The following is a 23,113-nucleotide window of genomic DNA, read 5'->3' on the forward strand; positions in this document are numbered from 1 at the left end:
ACCCAGGTCCTCCTAAAGCCAATGCTGGATTTTTATTACTTTTCATTCAAATGAACAAGACTTATGATTGAATTATGAAATATAACAACAGGCTCATATAATGCCAGCTGGGTGAAAGAGAGTGTAATATATTTCCACAAAAACACCTTACCTACTTCTGTAGGTAAGTACTATAGAGCATCACACATATGAAACGCAAAAAATATATAGAGCAGAAACAAGAAAATGATCTCTGGTGGATGAGTGTATGTGTTACTAGTAAAGAAAACACGTTCTGCTCCTCATTTTAAAAACCCAGTGCACTTTGTATCTACAGAAATAAAATTAAAAAACTTGTCATGGCTACATGTTTAAACCAAATGACAAGTTAAACCTGATGAAGAAAATAAATGTTAATGATCCACAAATCTCAAAATAAAACCCTGATGAGTGTGAGCGAACTCTGATGAAGACTTTGATGATGACTTAATATTGTCGCCTTTTTTCTCCATATTTTATACACTCCACAACCAAAGATTACACCCATATGTGATTGAACATTTCATTTAAAAACCATGGGCTTCCGCTCTTCAGGGAAGACTTCCAACAACATTCAGGAACCTTTCCCTGGGGATTGGTTTCCTTTCAGCCTCAAGACTATTCCCCACAGGTGTTGGATGATGAGACCTGGCTCTCAGTCATCATTCCACATTCATCCTAAAGGTGCTGGATGGGTTTGAGTCCAGGGCTCTTCCACACCAAACTCACTAATTAGTTCATATAGAAACAGGAAATTACATTCCACAACTGCTGCCACAAAGTTAAAAGCACACTGTAGTTGCTAAAACAGTCTCACTTCAAAGGGCCGCAGTAGATCTCTCCGAAGCTTCACTCACTCGCTGATAAAGATGACATGATTTGACTGGAGGATGTTGTGGATACAGGTGCCTGCATATTGTTTCATTGTGGTCATATAGTGTACCAGATGTCATGACCTATTTAACCTGAGGTTCATGTTCTTTTATTTTTTAACAAGCATGTACATATGTTGGCAATATCCTTTATTTCAAGATAAATGTTTCATTAGAGATATTTTCTGTCACAGCTTTCGTGTTACAGACACTAGATGGCGCAGACAGCCCAGAGGATGACCTAGCACATTCAAATTGTGAGGTGCGTAAACATGGAAATGAGTGGCTTCTTTCTCTAAAACATCAGATCATTAATCAACAAATTTTTACACTCCACCTGGTCAACTAAAGCCAATAACAACAGCAATCACGTGTCAGCATTTTATTTATTTTCTAACAAGGTTCTGTTTTGTAAAGGTTTTAACTAATAGCTTTATTAAATAATTTACTCATGCCTTATACATCGGTTTTAACCTATCAATAACAAGAAATTGGGTTGCCAGTTTATACAAATCTCAAAGACTGTGCGGTTTCTATTTGATATTGTTGCTGTTACAGGTTTTGGTAAAATGTTAATTCATTCATTCATTGGCTTGTCACTATAATAAGCCATCCAGTCTGTGCTTAACAAGTCATTAATATTGAGTTTTAATAGGCTAATGTAATTTGCAATTAGAAATGTTAAGAAGTCATTAACATTGAGTTTTAATCATAAAATCTATAGTTGCTAAAGTTGTCTGAGGTAATTACGTTAAACTGATGAAATATTAATTCCCTTAATGTGTTTACCAAGTTCCTACTCACCTTAATTTATTTATTCATTTATTATTTTTTAGATGGAAGTCACAAATATGGAATATACTGTATGTTTATAGGCTCGCCTCAGTGAGACAAGTGAGTCTATGACTCCCTCTAGTGGCAGGGAGGAGCAGCGAGGCGCGGTGGATCTTTGTTTATTGTTCCCCTGTCTATCCTGTTATCTTTATTTGACCCGGTGTAGTTTTTAGTCAGGATGTTTGGGCGGTGCTGCTCTGTCGCCGTTCAGGCCTAGTGTGGAGCAGGCTGAAGTGAGATGAGTAGACAGTGGGAGATGCGGTGGTGCTCAGCTCTTCACCGCTGAGACTTGTTTGGTTTGGGGGGCATGAGAAGTCTAAAAGCGCTCAGAGCAGACAGGAGCTGCGTAACGGAGGCAGGACGGAGCAGACACCGGCCGGTCTAAGGTCAATGCACACACACACACACACACACACACACACACACCCACACACTCACACACGCGCGCGCGCAAGCAGGCAGACGGATAGAGAGAGAGAGAGAGAGAGCTGCCGGGGAGGACGGGTCTGTACCTCTCAGCCACACCGAGGCTTTGGTGAGAAGTTTGGGCAGCTGCTCAGACCCTGAGAGGGCATCATGGTCGTGTCGCTGCGGAGCTGGGTCGCCAACGAGGGAGGAAAGCATCTGGTCCTGGTGGGAAAAAAATACTTTTCGTCAGAGATTTTAAAGCTGTTCAGCTCCACGTTCAAATCGTATGCTGCGAACGGATTCGTCTGGTTTACCTGTTAATGAGCTTTTACAGCCCGTTTTCTCAAGACAACTTCTAACAAATTCTGAGGAAAAACCACTAAGTCAGGCACTAAATGAATTGACTGTTGGTCAGTTTGTCACTGCTCAGTAGTGAGTTCATTATACTGTATCCATACAGCCTGCTACAAGCATTACTGTATATGCCAAGGATTAACATTTCTTTAAGATCAAATGTGGCTAAGTGATGGTTAGACTATACTGTACATGCTGTGCCATTTGAAGATTATGTGTGTGTATGTGTGTGTGTGTGTGTGTGTGTGTGTGTGTGTGTGTGTGTGTGTGTGTGTGTGTGTGTGTAGATGCTGTGGTTGGGAGCTAACACCTGGCTGTTCCTAAAGACCTTCCTGCTTTATTCCAATGGACAGCAGTATCACTACCTCTACAAGATGCTCGGGGTAAGACCTGACACATTAACATACAGCCCATAGGCTACAACAATCATTATTTTCCTCATATGTTTTAATACTTAATTTACAATTTTACATTTACATTTTTTTTTTAATCTGTAGGTCAGTGTTCCTTTGCTGTATATACATGTATATGTAGATTTTGATTATAATACCTCTTATGGTTGACTGGTGAGAATCTCTCATCTCTGGGCTGAAAGGCTGACAAAATGCACTGGTGCATATCTGTGTGTGGGAGAAAGAAAACTGAGCACTAAGTGAACTGTGTATATGTTTTCTTTAGCTAATTAATCAAGCTGCAACCCACGTAAAACCAGAGACACAGTGATGGATATTGCTATGGAGTTCTAGTTGGGCTAATCAGATCTAATTGATATTCCAGAGGACACCTCATTTTAAGGCTTCTTGTAACATCTGTTGCCTTTTACCTGCACTTCCATGCACTACATTAGTAAAACTTAACCACAGCCATCACATTGAAACTCACTGATCCTCACTGCCTCATCAGCATATCTAGGTTTGTAGATTTTGACTGTGTGCACATAGATTAATCTAGATTCTCACTGCGGACAAAAAATGTTAAAAAGTAGCAGTTCAGATGTAAAGAAATTAATAATAAGTTGAATCAGCACAAAAACGGAATGTTAAAAATTATATTTACAAGTGCAGTGCGTATCACCAATAACAGAGAAACATACACTGCTTTTGTAATGTTTGCATCTTCATACTGTATATCATGGATGGATCATGTGATGCTTTTTTAGTAGCTGTCCAGATGGCAATGAGGTTGGAAGCACAGCCTGAATAAGCTGACAAAACCTGCTGCTGTATTCAGTGGCTTCACATATTTCTATTAATATCTCTGAAAAAAGTTTAGCGATGGATGGTCATCTGTCACATGCAGCTTTAATGAGTCTGAGTTATGACTATAAACTCTGTGACAGCAATTAGCCGTGTCTGTGTGTGTGTGTGTGTGTGTGTGTGTATGTGTGTGTGTGTGTGCATGTGTGTGTGTGTTCATCAGTTGGCCAGTCTGTGCCGAGTCCAGGGCTGGCCAATAGTGACATGACCCTGGACACACACACACACACACACACACACAAGCACATGGAATCAGGATTTTGATGCATGCTAACCCACGTGAGCCTTCGTGTAATTGTTGTCACAAGTTCATGCTGGTGTGTCTGCGTGTGTGTACGTGTATGTGTTTATTCCAGAGAAAACATTCCTTGCCTTTTGGAGAAAATCCTACAAATACCACTGACATTACTGTCCAATCACCTGAGTCTTTTCCGTCATGTCAGAAACCTGTGTTTGCATCATATTGCTGAGTTTATTCAAGTTCTGCCACTATTAGTTGCAACTTGTTGGAACTAATATTAGTTGCTTATTTAGTGGAAGCAAGGACAAAATTAGCATCACTTTTTTTTTCTCCAATAACCCAAGAACAGTGATTTTATGTTTATATTATAAAAAGGAAGACTCTGTATACTTTAGTCCAATGCAAGTATTACTACTAAGAAGCCGTGCTTTAAGCCACTAGACCTATTGAGGGCTTCATTATTAGATACTTACAATGAGCCTAAATGTTGCCCATTGAAAGAAAGAATGTATGTGCAATATAAAATGTGATATCACTTTGCAGGTGAAGGGGAAAATGTGGAGCACAACATTCATTTCATAAGAATTCATGGCAGTTTTTTGAGTTTCAGTATTGGTACATAACAGCTTTAAAACATAAAGGATACAGTATGAAGATTGAACAGAGGAAACGATTTGTGCAGCATGAAATAAGTGGCTGAATAAGATGTGGCAGCAAGCAGTATGTGTGAGCTATTCATGCACTGCCTGTACAGTGGGAGGCACAGGGGAGAGAGAGGGGCAAGTGTGGGCACGCCTCTGGCTTTAACTGAATGCCTTGCCACAGGGCTGAAGTTTTTGTGTGTGTGTGTAGCTGAGTGTGTGTATATGCACGAAAGTGTGAGTGTGTGTGTGTCCCCGGGCGAGATGGAGATGTATTTCAAAGCTTTAATGCTGCTGAAGGGGATTTCGATTTAACTTCAAAAAGCATCTTATCTTATTCACCTGGTTGGTGTGGGTGTGTGTGTGTGTGTGTGTGTGTGTGTGTGTGTGTGTGTGTGTGTGTGTGTGTGTGTTTTGGTTGTCCGGGGTCGGGGATGTACAGAAAGCAGGATATCTGATCTCCTGCTTGTGGTTTTGCCGTCAGCTGCTTTTCTTTGGGAAGCTGTATTGAGTGAATGTGTGTGGGACGTTTTTAAAGGGTAAACGGATCAGACTTTTTAAGTTCACTGTTGCTGACCTTCACTTGCACTGTATAGATTTTAACTTTGACCTGTTTGCATGCTCCATTTTTATATTTCAGAAACCCTGCAGCATGTCTTGCACTTCCATCTCTTTCAGTTAGTTGTGCTATAAATTGTGCTCCCTCTTGTCCTCATTGACTGGAGGCGGTTTATCATTTCGCTTGTCTAATAATTTAAAACTGGTGTTTCTCCAGTTGGGAGGTCAGTGGTGGCAGCAGGTAGGATGAAACGTATGTCTTCAGTAGGTACTCTTCAGAGTATCCCTTAAAATGTTGCACTACAGCTTCACACATGAGCTGTCTCTCCTCCCTTACTCCTCTGATCTACACACACACACACCGTCATCTCACACTGGTTGTTTCAGTTTCTTAGGGATAATCAGAAGAGACGGCACCAGTGGTGCACACAGAGGCTGCCAAGAAAGTGTTTAAATGTGCTGAGTTTAGCAGACGCCGAAGTACATCCAGTGTTTCCGCTTGAAAACAGCTTCGATCATTTCGCTGTAGCTTGAGATTTGTAAAGCCAGATTACACGGCTGACATCCCTCCCGTGTCACTTCAAGTAAGCTGCACACTTTTCATCCTGGTTTGAGATGCAGTGGTAATATATCACTGCCTTTTTCTTTCACTGCCTGTGAACCTAACCTAACCTGTAATGCACAGATGACAAATTGTAAAATCTGTATGCATTGGTGTCAGAAACTGAATCTGTCTTTGCCTGTACAAACGTCACCATCAGAGAGTAGAATCCCAAAGAGTTTGTTTATTCAGAGATGATCTGTGAGGTGAGTCACAACTCAATCAGATCTGAACAAACAATCATAATGCACATATTTGTGATGTCCACTGTGAAGAAATGTCCATAAATCCAATTAGAATAAAAGATTGAAAGAAGAATGAAAGAACTTTCCTGAGAATCAACATTTCGTTCGTTTTCTTTTGTATCAAAGTAATCCAGTGGTAGTTCTCAGTATATCCATGGCTATGGTGCAAAAAGGAACTGCCACTAGCTAATTAATTTGTCATACTTTTAATAGTGCCTTGTATTTTCCCAGTGTTGAAAGCCTATGAAAATTGAGACAAATAGTATTTTGCTGTAACTATAGTGTCACAAACTTTATTAATTGGAGTAGGAAATCACAAAATTGCACAAACATTCATGAGTCTGTCTTTGCACACAGTTTAATTGCATTCAGTAGTGTAGGACGTAGTGACACAGTTTTTCTTATTTATTATCTTTTAAAATAGATTAACTCCAACCTCATATGAGATTTTTAAAGAATATTTTAAATATTCTTTTAAGCAGTTATTGACCAGTGAAGTCATCATCCAGCAGAGTGATTTGCCTAAGCGAAGAACGTTTCCTAGCTTTCCATACTGGGAAGGACAAAGATGGTTTTAGAAAACCCTGTGTAGCAGGGAAATCGTGCTTCAAGCCCTTAGTGCACACACTGAATAGTCCACTCAAAAGAGTATGTTTATAATCCACAAGACTCTTATCACTTTATATCCACTGAATAGGCCCTATTGCAGCAACCTGCCTAACAATATATGTGTGTGTGCGTGTGCGTGCGTGTGCGTGCGTGTACGTGCGTATGTGTGTGTGTGTGTGTATGTGTGTGTCTTTCCCAGCTTGGTCTATGCATTAGCAGGGCGTCTGCGTCTGTGCTGAACCTGAACTGCAGCTTGGTGCTGTTGCCCATGTGTCGCTCCCTGCTCACCTTTGTCCGAGGAACACACATGGTGAGAAGAGAAACTGAGGGTTAAAGGGATAGGTAGAAGGATGGAGTGATGTCATGTCAGTCACACTGAGGAAAATTTTATTTGAAAGAGAAAATTGATCAGAAGTTACAATGTCTACAGCTGTGGCTAATTTTATATCCTTCAAAATAAAGGAACTCTTATCACAAGGTCGTTTCAGATGAGGGAGCAACTTTTTTTTGGTTAAAAAATGGGCAGCTACACCACATTTTATCATATGTCACTTAGAAAGATATGGGTTTTGTTGAAAAGTCTGTGATGGTGTTCTAGTTAGTATCTTTTTGTGTAAACCTACCTAGAAATTACCTGCTGCAGTGAGCTTAGTTAGTGAGATTTTGATGTAAAATTGCAAGAAAACAGTTGAAGATTTGGTACGTTATTAGTAAAGATTCATAATGTCTTATGGTTCCCATGAATCCGTGGCTTGAAAATAACTCTGTTGTCTGTGTTTCCATACACACGAACTCACGCAGGTATCGAGCAGAAAGACACGCAGACTGCTGGACAAGAGCAAGACCTTCCATGTGGCCTGTGGAGTCACCATCTGCATCTTTTCTGGTAAAAACTGTCACTTATCAGCGCAGCTAATGTATCACTGGGTGTGTAAAATGTGTGTTGGTGTGTGTGTGTGTGTGTGTGTGTGTGTGTGTGTGTGTGTGTATGTAAAGTGTAGATGAATGGACCCAGGCTGGCTCAGCATTCCTGGGGTACCAGCTGTGATGTCCTCCCAGCTGGTCATGTGTGTTGTTGCTGTCAAGTCACTGTGTGTGTGTGTGTGTGTGTGTGTGTGTGTGTCTGTGTGTTCTTGTTGTTCTTGAGAGTCTCCTCTCATAACATCATGGGAGCTCCTTGCAGCTGTGTGTCCGTCGGGTCTCTGGTTTACAAGCTTCTTCCTTTTATTCATCAGTCAGTGACGGGCGTTTTTTTTTCTGAGGAGCCTGGCTCATATCTGAATTTTACAGTAACACATGAGAGTCTCATGAAAAAAGACGAACTACGAGTTTAGTTTGCACCAGCCACCTACATATAACAACATGCTGTGTGCTTTTCCTCGGCAGTGATCCAAGCTTATACAGAGGTCCTGCTCTGGTCTAAAGATCTGTTGACTAGTAATATTGTGATGGTGGCTGATGGGATTTGGGATGTAATACAGTTTGCTTTGTACCCATTATAATAACATTTGTGCATGCCCAAAAGCCTTTGAATTTAAAAAGCCCATTTTCTTACACTACATGTGCCCGATGACAATGCTCCTCCAGAGCCACAGAGGATGTTATACAATTGTTTTCAAAAGCTGAGTCATTTGTATGTGAAACCAGTGGAGGTAGCACTAAATACAAAGTACAGATGAGGGTGATCAGAAGTAGTTCACTTAATACCAAAAATGTCAAGCTCATGCAGGTGTTGCTGCTGCATTGTCTGAGGACCATGACTGTTTGTTTAAAAAAATTCATGGCAATCCACCCAATAGCTGTTGAGATATTTCAGTCTGACACTGCTATCCATAGAGCCAATAGAACGATGGAAATAAAAGAAGTGCAAGAGCTGGCATCTGTTCTTCACTATTACATCATCTGTAAAGCTTAAGCCTTCTTTCACCATTACCATACACACACACACACACACACACACACACACACACACACACACACACACACACACACACACACACGTCTCTTCCCTTTAGGCTATGTTCTCATGTTCTAATAGTGGAGTGCCGAAGTTCTGAGACAACAAATGACAATGAAGACTGAGAGGCACTAGGGATGGGAGAGAGACATAGACTGAGACAAGACAGAGAGAGAGAAAGAGAGAGAGAAGGGGTGGGGGTGGAGGGGGGGGAGTGAGAAAGGATGTGAGTGAGAAAAAAGGACCCTTGTGTCTCATGATTACGCCCTCTAATTCCATCAGCTGTCGAACGGCTGCATGGTTAGCCTATGATGTCAGGAAAGTGTGTGTGTGTGTGTGTGTGTGTGTGTGTGTGTGTGTGTGTGTGTGTGTGTGTGTGTGTGTGTGTGAGTTCGTGTCAGTGAGTCAGGAGGATGTTTTGCTGACTTTCTGCTGAATAGACAAAGAGATGTTTGTACAAGTACTCGCTTGCAGCTCATTTTGATCATTATAATTGATTGTTTGTCTGTCTGAAGCAGAGGAGATGTTCGGCATAGCTGCTAGTGCCTGTGCACAAAAATGTGTGTTTTAAATCAGTTTTGTGTAACCCCTCTCTCTCCTTCTCTAGTTGTGCATGTGTCTGCTCACTTGGTGAATGTCGTGAACTTCAGTGTAAGCTACTCGGACGACTTCCCTGCTCTCAATTTGGCTCGGTACAGAGGAGAGGTGAGACACAAACGCATATTTGTACACTACTACATTTAAACTCAGCCTTCTGAGTAAGTGAGGAAAACGTAAACATCTTCCAAATATGTCCTCACACACACCATGTGCCACGGAGAGCCTTCAAACTGCAGGTTTTCAATCCAATCAAAGACTCCACCAACTGATAAGCACGCTTTCAAGTAGAGGGGAGAAACTTAGCAATAAAGTCACCTACTGAAGTGACGTATTGGAATGAAGCCTGCGGATTGTTTACTCTCCATAGTACAGAGTTGGTTGCTCCTGCAACATCTAAAATGCAAATTAGTCCTTACAAAAATATGCGTTGAGGATAACATGAACAATTCTTTCTTTTGTTGCATTTCCTTCCCAGGACCCCAAGCTGATCATTCTGACCACAAGTAAGAGGGACTACTCTTTTTTTATACAGTATTTAATATAGACCAATACACTATAGTCCTCTCTTTCTCTCTCTCTTTAAATATCTTCTTCCCTGTATTTCTTATTTTTGCCTCTTTTCTTGGGTAAAACAAGACCTGTGAGTATAAATCTGCCATTGAAGATGAGTACATGTATGTGCCCTAGGATGTTAAACTTACTTGTTGACTTTGTCTCTGCTCTCTCATTGGTTGATTCTCCTTAGTCCCAGGAGTCACGGGTGCTCTGTTGGTTCTCATCCTCTTCCTGATGTTCATGTCCTCCTCCTACTGTGTACGGTAGGTCCCCTAACCCACCATCCTCCGTCAAAATCATCAGAGGTCTTTTGTTATGTGCTGTGTCACGGATATGTTAAGAGAGGTGGACGCAGTTTGGCAAATGCTGCATGCAGCAGTGTTTTACCCATAGACAACCATTATACATTTTTTGTGCTTAAATACATGTGCCTCTGCCTCTGTGTCTTCTGCCTCTCTCTGCATGTGGGTACATATGGGTGCACCCATGCTTTTGTCTTTCTACTGTGTTTATGACTCTGTTGTTTGTGTGTGTGTCTGTGAGTCAGAGAGAGAGAGAGAGAGAGAGAGAGAGAGAGAGAGAGATGAAGAGAGAAATGGAGGAAGGAAACCATAAGGAGACATGCTAACAGCGGTCTGTGAGCAAATCCCCACTAAATGCTCCACTCTCAGCTCTGTCATTACTGAGGTCATAGTGGGTCAACCACTCTGCATGTGTTTGTCTTAACTCATGCAGGTGTGTATGACTTGTGTGCATGTGTGTGCGCTCTCCTAGCTTTCCTCAGTAATTGAACATAGGATAAGAGGCTTTTCCAGACCACTTAAGGCTTTAGATAAGAGTTCGGGTAAGTGGCTGGAGTGGTGGGATGATGGCTGCAGCACACCAGAGGAAAACCTACATAATGTGTCGACTGATCCAGTGTTATTAACACACATTAATGTGCACAAGGTTATTTACATATTTTGTAAATTACAATTCTTTGCACCAGCATTTTTAACCTTTAACATCATAACTAATTATATACTAAGTCCAGTGCAGTTTGTCTATTTAAACAGAAAACAGCAAAGTCACAGGTCATTGGCACAGGATCAATACACTAAAGTCAATTAATCAATTTATCTAAAAATTTAGAATAAATAAATAAATTTCATTTAACTTCTGCTGCAAATCCCTATCCATTTTCTGGGGTTAACATCCTTGGATTATGACAACGTGACCACTGATAAGGGGCTAACACACATCTTTTTAGATGATTTAGAATCTCCTTGTGGAGTCCCTGTATAGAAACAGGATATACTCAAAGAAAACAAACATGAAAGAAGTTGCAATCAAAGAGGAAGAACACAGTGTTTATTGTGGGGGGGGGGGGTTCCTTGTGTGTAATGACCCCTTTAATATTGACCTCTGGAGTCCTGCTTACTCAGGCTCTGAGCTGGGACTCTCTGCGTCTGCTCCTGAACAAACTACGTCCTCATTTTCTTCTTTTGTTGTCTCTGCTTGTTTTCTTTCTCTCCTCCTCCTGTTTCCTTTTGTCATGTTTCCAGGTTATTATTACTCATTTACTTCTATGTTTTTGGTTGTTATTTCTCTTTTAAAACAACCTTGGTCTGAAGTAGAAGTAAGAGTTTCTTTGAAAATAATAATGTATGTTGGCATTTTCCACTTTTTTTTTCAGGGTATCCAACTATGAGATCTTCTGGTACACACACAACCTCTTCATCGTCTTCTACATCATCCTTATGGTGCACATGGTCGGGTAGGTCTCGGGGCTTAGCCCACTGAAGGCTGCACTAAATCTACATGTGTGGGTGTGTGTTTGTGTGTGTGGGTGTGTATGTGGGTTTATCTCTGCAGGAGTCGCTGAGTTTTTCTTCACTCTGGGTACAGTTTGTCCCCATCTTAACCTCAGAGATAAGAATTTGCTTCACTTATGAATGTCAGCAAATATAGGAGACTCCCGCTGGACAGCTGGAGACATCTCAAACTTTCTTTCAGTAGCTTAAACCTCATTCACAAAATCATGTTTCTCTCAGCTTTTCCCTCAGTATAAAAGCTCCATCCGCTTGTACTAACAGTTTTCATTTCATGAAATCATGCAATGGTGTACTGACTCACTTCATAAAAAATATTATATTATTGACTTATTCAGTATGAAAAATCATGTCACTTATTCAACACAAAATGTCATTTCATTCCTTGTTATGACAAAGTTTTTCATATAATCAGGGTGCAGGATTATTTTTTGCTCACTTTCGCTGACAGTCACTCACCTGCGGTACACTACTACTTTTGAAATTATGTCCATTTTTAAAATATTTTCTTGCAAATTTTGGGCAATTTTTTATTAGGTGACATTTATGGTCACAGGCCTGAACAGACACAGACATACAAACACAATCACACTTTCTTAACAGGCAACTTTCCATTACACATGATCTTCATGCTTTTGCACATTTGCCCATTTTGATTGGCTGAATGCATTCAGTTTTCTTTATTTTGTATATAAGAGGTCCCAATGTTGTTGTAACAAGACTAACTCAATACGTAGTATATGACTGGACTGTGTATGGTCAATGTGCGAAAGCACATTGACCATACACAGGTACTTGAAAACTGTTGTGGAACAGCTGTAAAAAACTGACATCATCGTGTCGTATTTGCATTCTACCTAGTGTCAGATGGTTTCAACTCTTTATCAGTTTGCTTCTCTCCTACTCTTTGTGCTCACATACAGCAATTCTCATTTACATGTTTTTCTGTTTCTGTTATCAGACAATAGGACAAGTATGAAGTAGTGACTGAAACGCGGCCCATTAAGACTACATGTTAACTTCTGAGCCATTTCTAAGCTGCTGCTCTGCTGCTGCCAAAATCCTGATTTTATAACCGCGATGTCTTCTTACAAAATCACCCGCCCTCTCACACAGTCCACAGCCTCTGTCTGGGTCGCAAACTGCTACTATGCCTCTCTGCCACTCACTGAACAGAGTAGACTCAAGAGAGGTGCGCCTCACACATGTGGGGCATTATTGCCGATGCTCTTTTATGGAAAGTATCTAAGGTTTTTCCTAAGAGTCATGAGATTTGTTGATTTTGTTTTGAGAAAAAGTTTCTAAATCTAGCGACAATTGTGCTAAGTTGGAAACACTGCAGGCTGTAAATATCCCCCCTAATAGAGACTGCTTGTGCTGCTTGGTTTTGAAAGAGCAACAGCCGATGGGGAAACTCCAAAACTTGGCCAGCTGACCAATGCTTTAACTTGATCACTCAACTCTATCACGCACTCAGTCAGTCACAGACATTTGCATTTATAGGACAGGCCCCACTGCTGCAGTCCAGCCAAAAAGTGGATCATAATACTCAATGCATAATTATAAGGGGGTATTATGCATAAGTTACTATGAAATAACCAAACTAACATCACCTTGATTCATGTCTTTTCCACCAGTGGAGCTCTGAAGTATCAGACCAACATAGAGGCCCACCCTCCTGGCTGCCTCAGAGCCAATCAGAGCAGCACAGAGTCACAGGACAAAGAGCTGGACCAGGGTGAAGATGAAGAGAGAAGATGCATAGAGGAGGCTCACTTCCAGCCACACTACCCTCAGGTGTGTGGGTGTGTAGGCGCCTGCTACGCGTATTCTGGCATTCAAATTGATTTGTGTGTGTGTGTTGGGTTGAAAGAAGTGCTGTCTGTGCTATAGCGGGTGTGTAAGTGTTGTGCACGTGTGCTGAGTTTGGGAAGTGTCGGAGGGAGTTTATTAGAGGTGTAGTGCTGTTAGGGAGGAGCAGACATCCTCTTTCTACATCAAGGCATGTGTTTGTGTGTGTTTCTTCCCGCGTGTGTGATTATGTGTTTGCACATGGTCGTTAAGCAACAAACTGGTTCCATAAAATCCCCTTTATACCCGATTGTGCTCCCAAAGCTTTACTGGAGCTGTGAGCAATTAGTCTGCCACAGGTAACTGCCGGCAGAAAGAAACAGAAACACCACCCACTGTGATGGAGAGGTAGATAGATTTAGCATGTATTTTCAGGAATGTCTTTCTTGGCCCAGGTTTGATTCAGAGCCCCCTTGTGTCACTGTAATGGGAACAAGTTGTGAGAATTGGAAAGCTTTGATAGACAGCAACTGCCTAATCCCAAAGCTTCCTGTATCAGGGCTGATTCTCGTCATATCGCATGGACGGTGATTATGAGCAGTGGGGATAAAAAGTTTTTAAGTCAGCCTCAAGTCAGCCTTGTAATTTCAAGGCTGAATCTCTGACAGCTAGGAACAACAAAAATATGTATGAACTGGTTGCAAAATGTCTGCAGAGCCACCACTGCAGGCAGTTACAGCTAAAGAAAATCCAAATGTAACAGTCGATTTACCTAATTAAACGGGAGCGGTACACTGTCTATTTGTATCTGTTTTCAAATATGTGACACATTAAAAATAGTAAATTTACATTTATCTGCTGTGACTATAAGGCAATCGACAGGTGTAACCATCTAGGAATAATGTATGAACGTAATGTATGAATGTAAATAAACTGAGATTTTCCTGCTTTAAAGGAAAACCATGATTTGTAAGTTGCTGAGATCTCTGAACATCACTAAAAACAGACCCAACAAAGATGACTATGACCTTCCGTTAACTTTTTGTGTGACTTACTGTAAAAAAAGCGTTTATTTGATGTGGAAAGTCTCATGTGTGATAACGAGTGTAGTTTTGGCATTGTCATTTGTGCTGTGTTGTGTCTCCACGTGTGCTTAGACATGGCTTTGGGTGACCGGTCCTCTCTGTCTCTACTGTGCGGAGCGCTTCTATCGCTACATGAGGAGCAGTGACCCCATTACCATAGTGACGGTCATCAGGCATCCCTGTGATGTCTTTGAGTTGCGCATGCTAAAGAAGAACTTCAGAGCTCGTCCTGGACAGGTGAGAGGACTTGACGTGTATTTATCGCCAAAAATTTTGTTTTTGTTACATCTCACTTGTTTTTTATTAGGAACTTTACTAATTCTTCCTTTGTTTCCCTCCCTCTTTCTCTCACCCCCTCTCGAATCCCCCTCTTCTCTTTCTTCCCCCCTCTCTCTCTCTCTCTCTGTCATCCTGCTGTCGCCCTGTTCTTCTCTTTCTCAGTATATTCTTCTTAACTGTCCAGGTGTCTCTTCATTTGAGAACCATCCCTTCACACTTACAACGGTAAGACTTTATGAAACTCTCCCACTCGCTGCAACACATTCCTCCCTCATGACTCAATGCAAACACACACACACACACACACACACACACACACACACACACACACACACACACACACGTTTTTACAGTTTCTTAAACTTTCTTCCCCCTGGCAAAGAACATGCAGTCCTTTGTCTGTTTCAACATCCTGCCCCCTCTACTGTCAGCTGGCACTTGATTGACAGCTGGGTCGTGCAGTAGTATTCAGTTTCAGGTTGTTTATTGATGGTTTCAGATTTAGTCCAGATTGTATGAGACAAAGGCAGAAGATAAAGAAACAACTTTCTGCTTAGACAGCATACAGGGATGGACTCAGACTCATTCACACACAGTCGTTCACAAAGAGACACACACACGCACACGCACAGACACACACGTATACTGTGTGCATGCCTGCGCCTGGTGTGTTATGGAGCTTTGAGGACGAGGGCAGAGAATCACACTGACAGAGAGCAGACAGACCCCTGAGGCTAGTAACGCTGTCTGCCAACAGGAAGGCTATGTGTGTGTGTGTGTGTGTGTGTGTGTGTGTGTGTGTGTGTGTGTGTGTGTGTGTGTGTGTGTGTGTGTGTGTGTTTGTGTGTGTGTGTCCATGAATGTGTGTGTGTGTGCATTGTTAAATGTAATGAAAAGAACTGTAGCTATGCTGTGTATACGTGCTCTGGATTGCGTGTTTGTGTGCATGTCTGTGTCTCTTGTATTAGTTGCATATGTATATGTATGTGTGTGTGTGTGTGTGTGAGTGTGTGTTTTGCTGTGACTCATTGTTTGCTCTCTAACTCCTCACAGTGTCCCACAGAGAACAAGGAAACTTTTGGCATCCATCTCCGAGTCGTGGGAGACTGGACTGGTGGGTTCACACAAACGCACACACACACGCACACACACACACACACACACACACACACACGAAAATGTACTTTTTCGGAAATGCATCCTCCCCAGAGAGGAGAGGTAATGAAGAGGAGGACAAAACAAAATGATCTCCATCCGGTCGACTCTGATAAGTAACAGCAAGAGTGAGTGTCTGTTTGTCTGTCCTTTTCTCTGTGTGTTTCTGCACATGTAAGTATATTGGAGAAAGGAAAAGTCACTAGTGTCATCCTGCGGTCAATAAAAGATAACCTGTGTGTTGCGCATTTATGCAGCAGACTCCAAAGGGACTCACTTACTAGAGGAAAGCTGATCGCCCTTGGGGGGGGGGGGGGGACAAAGGCAAGAACATGTCCACTCCTTTCCACTCACTGCTGTACATATGCACACAGACACATGCTTTCAGAACACAGGAAGGGAAGTCGATTTGTTTATGTTGGCCCCTTAATCTGCTATGACGCATGTTGTAAGGAAACATTGGAAAAACTGAACTAGGATGTATAGAAAGGACCCATAACTATGTATAGTAGTGGTATTTGTTAGACATAATACTGGCATTATGTATGACACTCTCTGTTCTTTGGGGTTAGACCAGTGGATTTATTAACTGTGTAATTACAAAGCCTCTCCTCTCCTCTCCTCTCCTCTCCTCGCCTCTCCTCTCCTCAGAGCGGTTCACACAGCTGTTACTTCCTCAGCCAAGGATCGACTTGGAGATCCTTCCCATGGTGCAACAGAGGAGATACCCCAAGTACATTTTCTGTCTGTGTCTGTGACTGTGTGAGTGATGTGGCTGACATGATTTCTCATGAAAGCTCAGGATCACAGAGGGGTCAGAGGTTATGACCTCCTGACCTCTGACCCTGTGCTCTTCCTGCCCTGTGTTTGAGAGAGAGATAGGAGGAGATAGAGAGAGGGAAATGCGGGGTCGGAGAGAATGAGAGTTTGTTTTGTGAACGTAAACCAGAGCTAAACAAACCATCAAATTTCAACAAAAACGTGATTTATTTAATCAGATAACGAGCAAACACAGAACAAACCGCTCCGGTAAAAAACCATTTTGCCCACCCAGGTGCATGCTGGTCCCTACCGTGCGCTTACCTATATAACCTATGGTGCCTCCCTACCGTGCCCAAATGAAACAAACAAATAACAACAAAACACCCAAACTACAGAAATGATAAACTAACAGAATGCTAACAGAAATTTAATCATAATAAAATCAAAATAGAATAATGAAATCTAAACACTAAACTAAATAACACCAAATAGCTCCAACAGGAGGACTTAAAGTAAAGTTACAGGGTAATCAATAAAAGCAGTAGGAAGCAGGAAGTGCTTACTATTTAAGACATTTTTTTTTCAAATGTCACCAACAAACCGATATTGTAATGTCTTTACACAACATTTTCTGCCATGAATAAAACTTTCTCAGAAGTGTTACTGAGCACAGGGTTTGTGATTATGTGAGAGTAAGGCTGAGCCAATCCTCACTTGGCCATGTGGCGGGTGTTGGGGTGTGTTAAAGTGCTGCTGTAGCCTTACCAACCATTTTCTGGGCTCAGTTTGGATGTATAACATTGTCTGAGCATATTTGGGTATACGTTGTTAATGCAGAGAAACGTTTGGGTTTGACTGTGCTTGATGATTTTGGATCTGTGTATTGAGTGTATGTGTGTATGAGAAAAGTGTATTTGTCTGTGTGTGTGTGTGTGTGTGTGTGTGTGTGTGTGTGTGTGTGTGTGTGTGTGTGTGTGTGTGTGTGTGTGTGTTTTGTGACACAAGTGTTTGAGCAGCTGCTCTAGAGAAGATGGGTGTTTGTGTCTGTCTTCACACACACACACACACACACACACACACACAAGCTGCACACAGACTGTGAGATCTCAAATGCAGGATGTTTGTCTGCTTATGTGTTTTTAACCCTGGGGGAAGAGTATAAATATATGTGTGCATATTTGCCAAGTTTCTTGGCTAATTTGCTCCTGTGTTTTTTTTTGTCCACATCATATGTTCAGGCTTTACGTGGACGGTCCATTTGGAAGTCCATCAGAGGACGTGTTTAACTACGACGTCAGTCTATGTGTTGCTGGTGGAATAGGAGTCACACCGTTTGCCTGTGTGCTGCATGCTCTGCTGTGAGTTGTGAAAAATGTCACATAATGGAAAGAGATGAATACTTTGAGAAAGTATTTGATGTTTCTTTTTCTTTTTTTTTCTCCCTCCGCTGATCCCTGCTGTACACCCAGTGATGGTTGGACGGGGTTCAGGTTGCAGAGATTGTATTTTGTTTGGGTCTGCAGGGAGCTTCAGTCCTTCTACTGGTTTGCTGAGCTGCTGTGTGCCCTTCATCACAAGGTCAGGACAAAGTCAGCATGCTGTAGCCTACATGTTATATTAATTAGAACATGGGAATTAAACTGTGGGTCATAATTAGAGTTTGGAAACCTTTTAGGTTTAGCATTTAGGATTTTTGTTTGCTTGAAGTCAGCACTGGGTCAGAAGATTCACTTTATGAGAGGATTAATTGAAAGTCTTTATTTGGCATTTTTTAACTGAACCACTGTCCCTCAAAATGTTTATGCCTGGCCTTGCTGATACTGTTCATTCAGAAAATGTAAGTTAAGCCAGTTTACTAGCAAAGATAATCCACTTGCCACAGGCTATTGGGGCCAGCAACTTTCCAATGTTGTGTGTGTTTGCTCTCAGACAGGTCAAAGAACGTTTTCCAGGTTTTAAGTGGCAGGGGAAGGTCAGAGGTTATGAATGTAAAAAATCACTGATGCGCAGGGGAGTACTTACTGTGGCACCTGTGTTTTTAAGGTCTTATTACAGTTTAACAAAGTTTGTGTAGAAACATGGATTGATCAAATAAAAGCACTCATTAGGTCATGGTATCAAACTCTGCATAACGATAACTCTGAATTTACTGTCAACGATTCATTTTTTGTGTGTTTTTTGCAAAGAACGTTTTGGTATGCATAGTGAAACAGTCAGCAGAGCAGGCCCTAGCATGTATGTATGCATGTATGTATAAAGCAGTTTTTCAAACAATATAAATTTAACAACTTTACATTTTTACATTATATGAGTAAAATGAGAAACATTTAAAGTCAAGGCCTTGCAGTAAAGGCTATCAGTCAGTTTGGTTGAATTTAACGCCATCTTGTGGCTGTTTACCTCTTGTATTTGCAAGAAAGAAAGCATGGAATAAATTTTGTATTTTATCCTCAATGTCACTAAATCAGTCCAAACTCATCTCACTACCACTAAACACTGAACTTCACATGTTTGTATGTGTCATTTAGCTTTGGCAGGAAAACAGACCAGACTACTTTAACCTGAAACTGTACGTCAGCCGGGCAGACAGTCTGCAGGTAGGTGTGACACACACACACACACACACACACACACACACACACACACACACACACACACACACACACACACACACACACACACACACACAAACACACAGCGAGTCATCTTTTCATTTCATTATATTTCATATATATTGTCTTCACACATTCATCTCTTCATTATTGAGCCATTGCCAGTCTTTAAGAACCTTGGCCACTAGAGGGCGGTAAATGACAGAGGGAACCTACAGCACACTGCAGTTTAAAGTTTACTCGAGTGAACTAAAAATTAAAGTCTGTTGAATCGCACAGTATTTATTCTGTCACATTGTTTCAGTCCGTGTATTTCTGTAATAATGCACTTGTTTTGCACTCAAACTATATTCACCTTTTCAGCCAGTAGAGACAATGAATGTAAACATTTACAGTAGTTTTTATTTCTAGTGTCGTGCACGTTTACCTCCAGTTGATAGAGATGCTCACTCCCCCCAGTTTCTTTTAAAAAAAACAAAAAACAAATTACGGCAGCAAAATCAATAAAACTATACCTATAATAACGATACCATTGATTTTATTAACTGTTTGGTCATGTTTTTGATCATAAAGTAAATACGTGCCAATGTTTCCTTCATTGGCACGTATTTATGCAATACTTTATGTCCTTGAGATCAAGCCAAACGGATCATCTATTTAAATGTCAGACCTTTATGTGGATCAAATGGAACATCAAGCCATTTTTTTTCTATTAATTTAAATGTTTTAACACAGGACTGTGTTGGTGACTTCATATGCTTTCGGATTTATTTGGATGAGTTACAATTTTTTACGTCATGAAATTTTCTCACGTCATCTCCTCGTTAGTATAGTGGTGAGTATCCCCGCCTGTCACGCGGGAGACCGGGGTTCGATTCCCCGACGGGGAGTGTTAAATTTTTCAAAGCACGCTCCTGGATCACGGAGTCATTCAGTTTACGAGGATCTGTAAAATAGAGGCTTGTGTTTCCCCGTGGGAGAGGAGGCGAGCTTCGTCGGTGGTGGTGTAGTGCTATCGAGGCGAACGCATGTATGCACGCACGATTAAGTTTTTGCTCGTCTCGTGGATTATGTTACTGCAGTTTCTACAATAAATAGGCCTACATATATATGACGTCGGAGTGAATATTAATTGGTAGTAACGATTTAACTTAATGGAAACTAGTTAAAGCGACCATTCTCTCGCTTCCCTTTCTTTCTTTCTTTCTTTCTTTCTTTCTTTCTTTCTTTCTTTCTTTCTTTCTTTCTTTCTTTCTTGTCACGGCTCCACTTTATCCGTCATTTCAAAATAAAAGCCCTCTGTAGTGTCGTGTAATTGCGACTTCGTGACACAGAAATATTGTAGTGAATTTAGAGTTTTTAGTACAACACAACCTGACACAGCAGACGAAAAAGTTAAACTTTGCCTTGACTTGTTTCTGTAAAAATCTCCTCTTTACATTAAGGATGAATAATGTCATACACACAATGCGTAAAACAATAAGAGCACAGTTTATGTTTAATTATTAATTATTAAGACATACAGTTTGTTAAAGACACTCCTTTATAAATAAAATACTATAAATTAATTTGAATGTGTAGGAAAGGGATTTTTATTTTTAAAAGGCACAGGCTGCTGTGCAGGTTAGCAGGAGAAAGCAAGAGAAGAAAAGGAATGTATAGATTTCAACAGTTGTTTCAGACGAAGATTTTAGTAAAGGAGACAGGAAATTGCCCTGATCTTAATCAGTTTGTGTATAGAAGATGTAGAAAAGTCAACACTGACCTTTAATTTGCTGATTGCAGATGTGATTGCATGAATGTTTTTCCCTCTCGCAGTGGTAACCTAATATTTTTTGTGCCATCCAGATGCAGATGTTGATTAAAGTTTAGTTTAGTTTTTAAAATAAAAATAGTGATGTTAGTCTTATTTACCCTCGTTTTTTCAGAGCATGTCTGAGGAGAAGTACCGGCCACTCACCTCGAGGCTGCTGGTTGGTCGGCCCAGGTGGAAGTTACTGTTTGATGAGATTGGGAAGACCAATAAAGAGTGAGTAAAGTGAGAACATCTGGGGTTAATATTCTAGTCTTGTGGAAGTTATGAATTATGAACATCCTAAAATATGACTGTCTTTCTCTGTGGTTTCAGTAAGAGAGTAGGGGTTTTCTGCTGTGGACCTAAGGGCATCTCTAGGACTCTCCACAAACTGTGTAATTCAGCCCGATCCTCTGGAACAACCTTTGAATTCAACAAGGAATCCTTCAGCTGATTGAACATCAGACCTGGTTCTGCACTTCCTCAGTGAAAAAAAACAGCAACTTTGGGATGGATGAATTTTAATACATTTTGGCAAAAATCTTCTTTTTTAAGCAAATTTCTTTGGCCAATCTTGGTTACTTGAAATATTTTACATGTCCACGAATCTATAGGCAAACTGTCAGATGTCATTTGATATCCAGAAACTGGCCAAAAAAGCACAAATATTCACAGACCATAATTATATCTTATATGCTTCCCTGCCCATGGTCACAAAAGGTCGAGCAGGACAAGACCTTAACATGTAGCATGAGGCCTGTTCCTCTCTACAGACCAACCTGAACCACGACTGAGGGCTCCACAAGCTTCAAGCATCTGATCTGACCAACCTCTGAGACAAACTGAAGAGACCAGCTCACTGCATGATGCTCTGTTGTTGTGAAGTTGCTCCCTGATGCTCCCCACTGCTGGGTAAATTTGCTTTCTCATGTTGGAGTCTAGTGTGAGAAAAACCTGCAATTCCACGACCACAAACGCAACAAGATAATGATATTACACTAGTGGGAGTTCATCTGTCAGTGGAACAGGGCTGAAACGTCAGACAGGGACCAGACAAACAGTTTTTTTTTTATCCAAATGTTTAAGAAACAGATGCCTTAAACTACCAGAGAAGTGGAACCACAAGGACAAATCAAATATGGTAAGCACCATGTGCAAACTTTAGTGTGACTGGTTTACACTCAGCCTCATTCAACCCCCACTTGACACCAAACTGTGCATCCAACAAGCTCCACTGACCAAAAGGTCCTGATTATAGAAAGATTAAAGAAGTTTTATCTAAATTCAAAATACAGGGCAGCAATAACTGAGAGCCTTGTATATTTAACTGTGATAAAATATCTTCTTTTTTTTTGTTGTTGGCATTCAAAAGCTCTCTCTTAAAGTAGTACAGATACACTGATCTTAGGACAGAAAACCCATGTAATGAGTTTCAGGTTTTAGAAAGTGAATATAGAAAACCTCTATGGGATATTACAGGACTCAAGCTCTTTAAAAGGGCATTGGTGCTGGATCCGTATGTCCCACTCATGGAAGCAGGATTTGTAGCGTCTGAGCTGGGAGACAGACCTAAGGATCTGATTGGTGTATAAGATTGTCACTCATCAGGATCTGAGAGATGATTTGCTCTCAGCAGAGAAAAGGAGTGGAGTCAAAATGGACACACGATGGACAGTCTTTGATTTCATCCTGTTGTTCCACAAGATTTGCAGTTATACAAAAGCAAACCTACACGACTACACCTCAAGCCAGTACTTTTAGTTAGTTGTTTTTTGAATTTATTTATATATTTTTATTATTTTTTTAGTTATTTTATGTTATGTGAAAAACTTCTGCAGGGCTTTGGCAATTTCTACACATAATATTTTTTACATATCTTCAGAGTAAAGCTGTAAAGCGAAAGTAGAGTCAGCTATTGTTTTTAAAATTGCCAAAACTGAAACCACCAGATTTCTGCAAAGAATCAACTTTGTTATATTTCCGATTGAAATTGTAAAAAAACAACAACCATATTTTCTCAAACTGTAATTAACTATCATTTATTTAGCATTTTAAGTTTAAATATATTTGAATG

The 23,113-nt window shown here is 40.8% G+C and overlaps 1 protein-coding gene and 1 non-coding gene across 3 annotated transcripts; both read left to right on the forward strand.

Moving 5' to 3' along the window:
- Nucleotides 1-2,244: 2,244 nt before the first annotated feature.
- nox4 (NADPH oxidase 4) lies at nt 2,245-23,066 on the forward strand. Of its 2 annotated transcripts, XM_022748529.1 has the most exons (18): nt 2,245-2,357; nt 2,774-2,869; nt 6,837-6,947; nt 7,439-7,523; nt 9,202-9,299; nt 9,670-9,697; nt 9,940-10,012; nt 11,425-11,505; nt 13,198-13,357; nt 14,509-14,673; nt 14,878-14,940; nt 15,769-15,829; nt 16,522-16,603; nt 17,871-17,990; nt 18,102-18,210; nt 19,161-19,229; nt 21,173-21,273; nt 21,373-23,066. In XM_022748529.1, exons 1-18 carry the CDS (start codon nt 2,301-2,303, stop codon nt 21,491-21,493), a joined length of 1,680 nt encoding a protein of 559 aa, XP_022604250.1. In that variant the 5' UTR covers nt 2,245-2,300; the 3' UTR covers nt 21,494-23,066. The 2 variants fall into 2 exon arrangements, with proteins under 2 accessions (XP_022604250.1, XP_022604251.1); XM_022748530.1 differs by lacking the exon at nt 6,837-6,947.
- On the forward strand, nt 20,063-20,134 carry trnad-guc. The gene has a single exon. It is a non-coding gene; the product is annotated as a tRNA-Asp (tRNA).
- Nucleotides 23,067-23,113: the final 47 nt, after the last annotated feature.

The sequence above is a fragment of the Seriola dumerili genome, unplaced genomic scaffold, assembly GCF_002260705.1.
Source record: "Seriola dumerili isolate Sdu_G_001 unplaced genomic scaffold, Sdu_1.0 BDQW01000122.1, whole genome shotgun sequence".
NCBI lineage: Eukaryota > Metazoa > Chordata > Actinopteri > Carangiformes > Carangidae > Seriola > Seriola dumerili.

Excerpts from the sequence above, each read along its gene's own strand:
- nox4 (XM_022748529.1), top strand. The coding sequence starts at position 2,301 with ATGGTCGTGTCGCTGCGGAGCTGGGTCGCCAACGAGGGAGGAAAGCAT. Across the intron at positions 11,506-13,197 it reads CTTATGGTGCACATGGTCGG|TGGAGCTCTGAAGTATCAGA; the intron begins GTAGGTCTCGGG and ends CTTTTCCACCAG. Across the intron at positions 16,604-17,870 it reads CAACAGAGGAGATACCCCAA|GCTTTACGTGGACGGTCCAT; the intron begins GTACATTTTCTG and ends TCATATGTTCAG.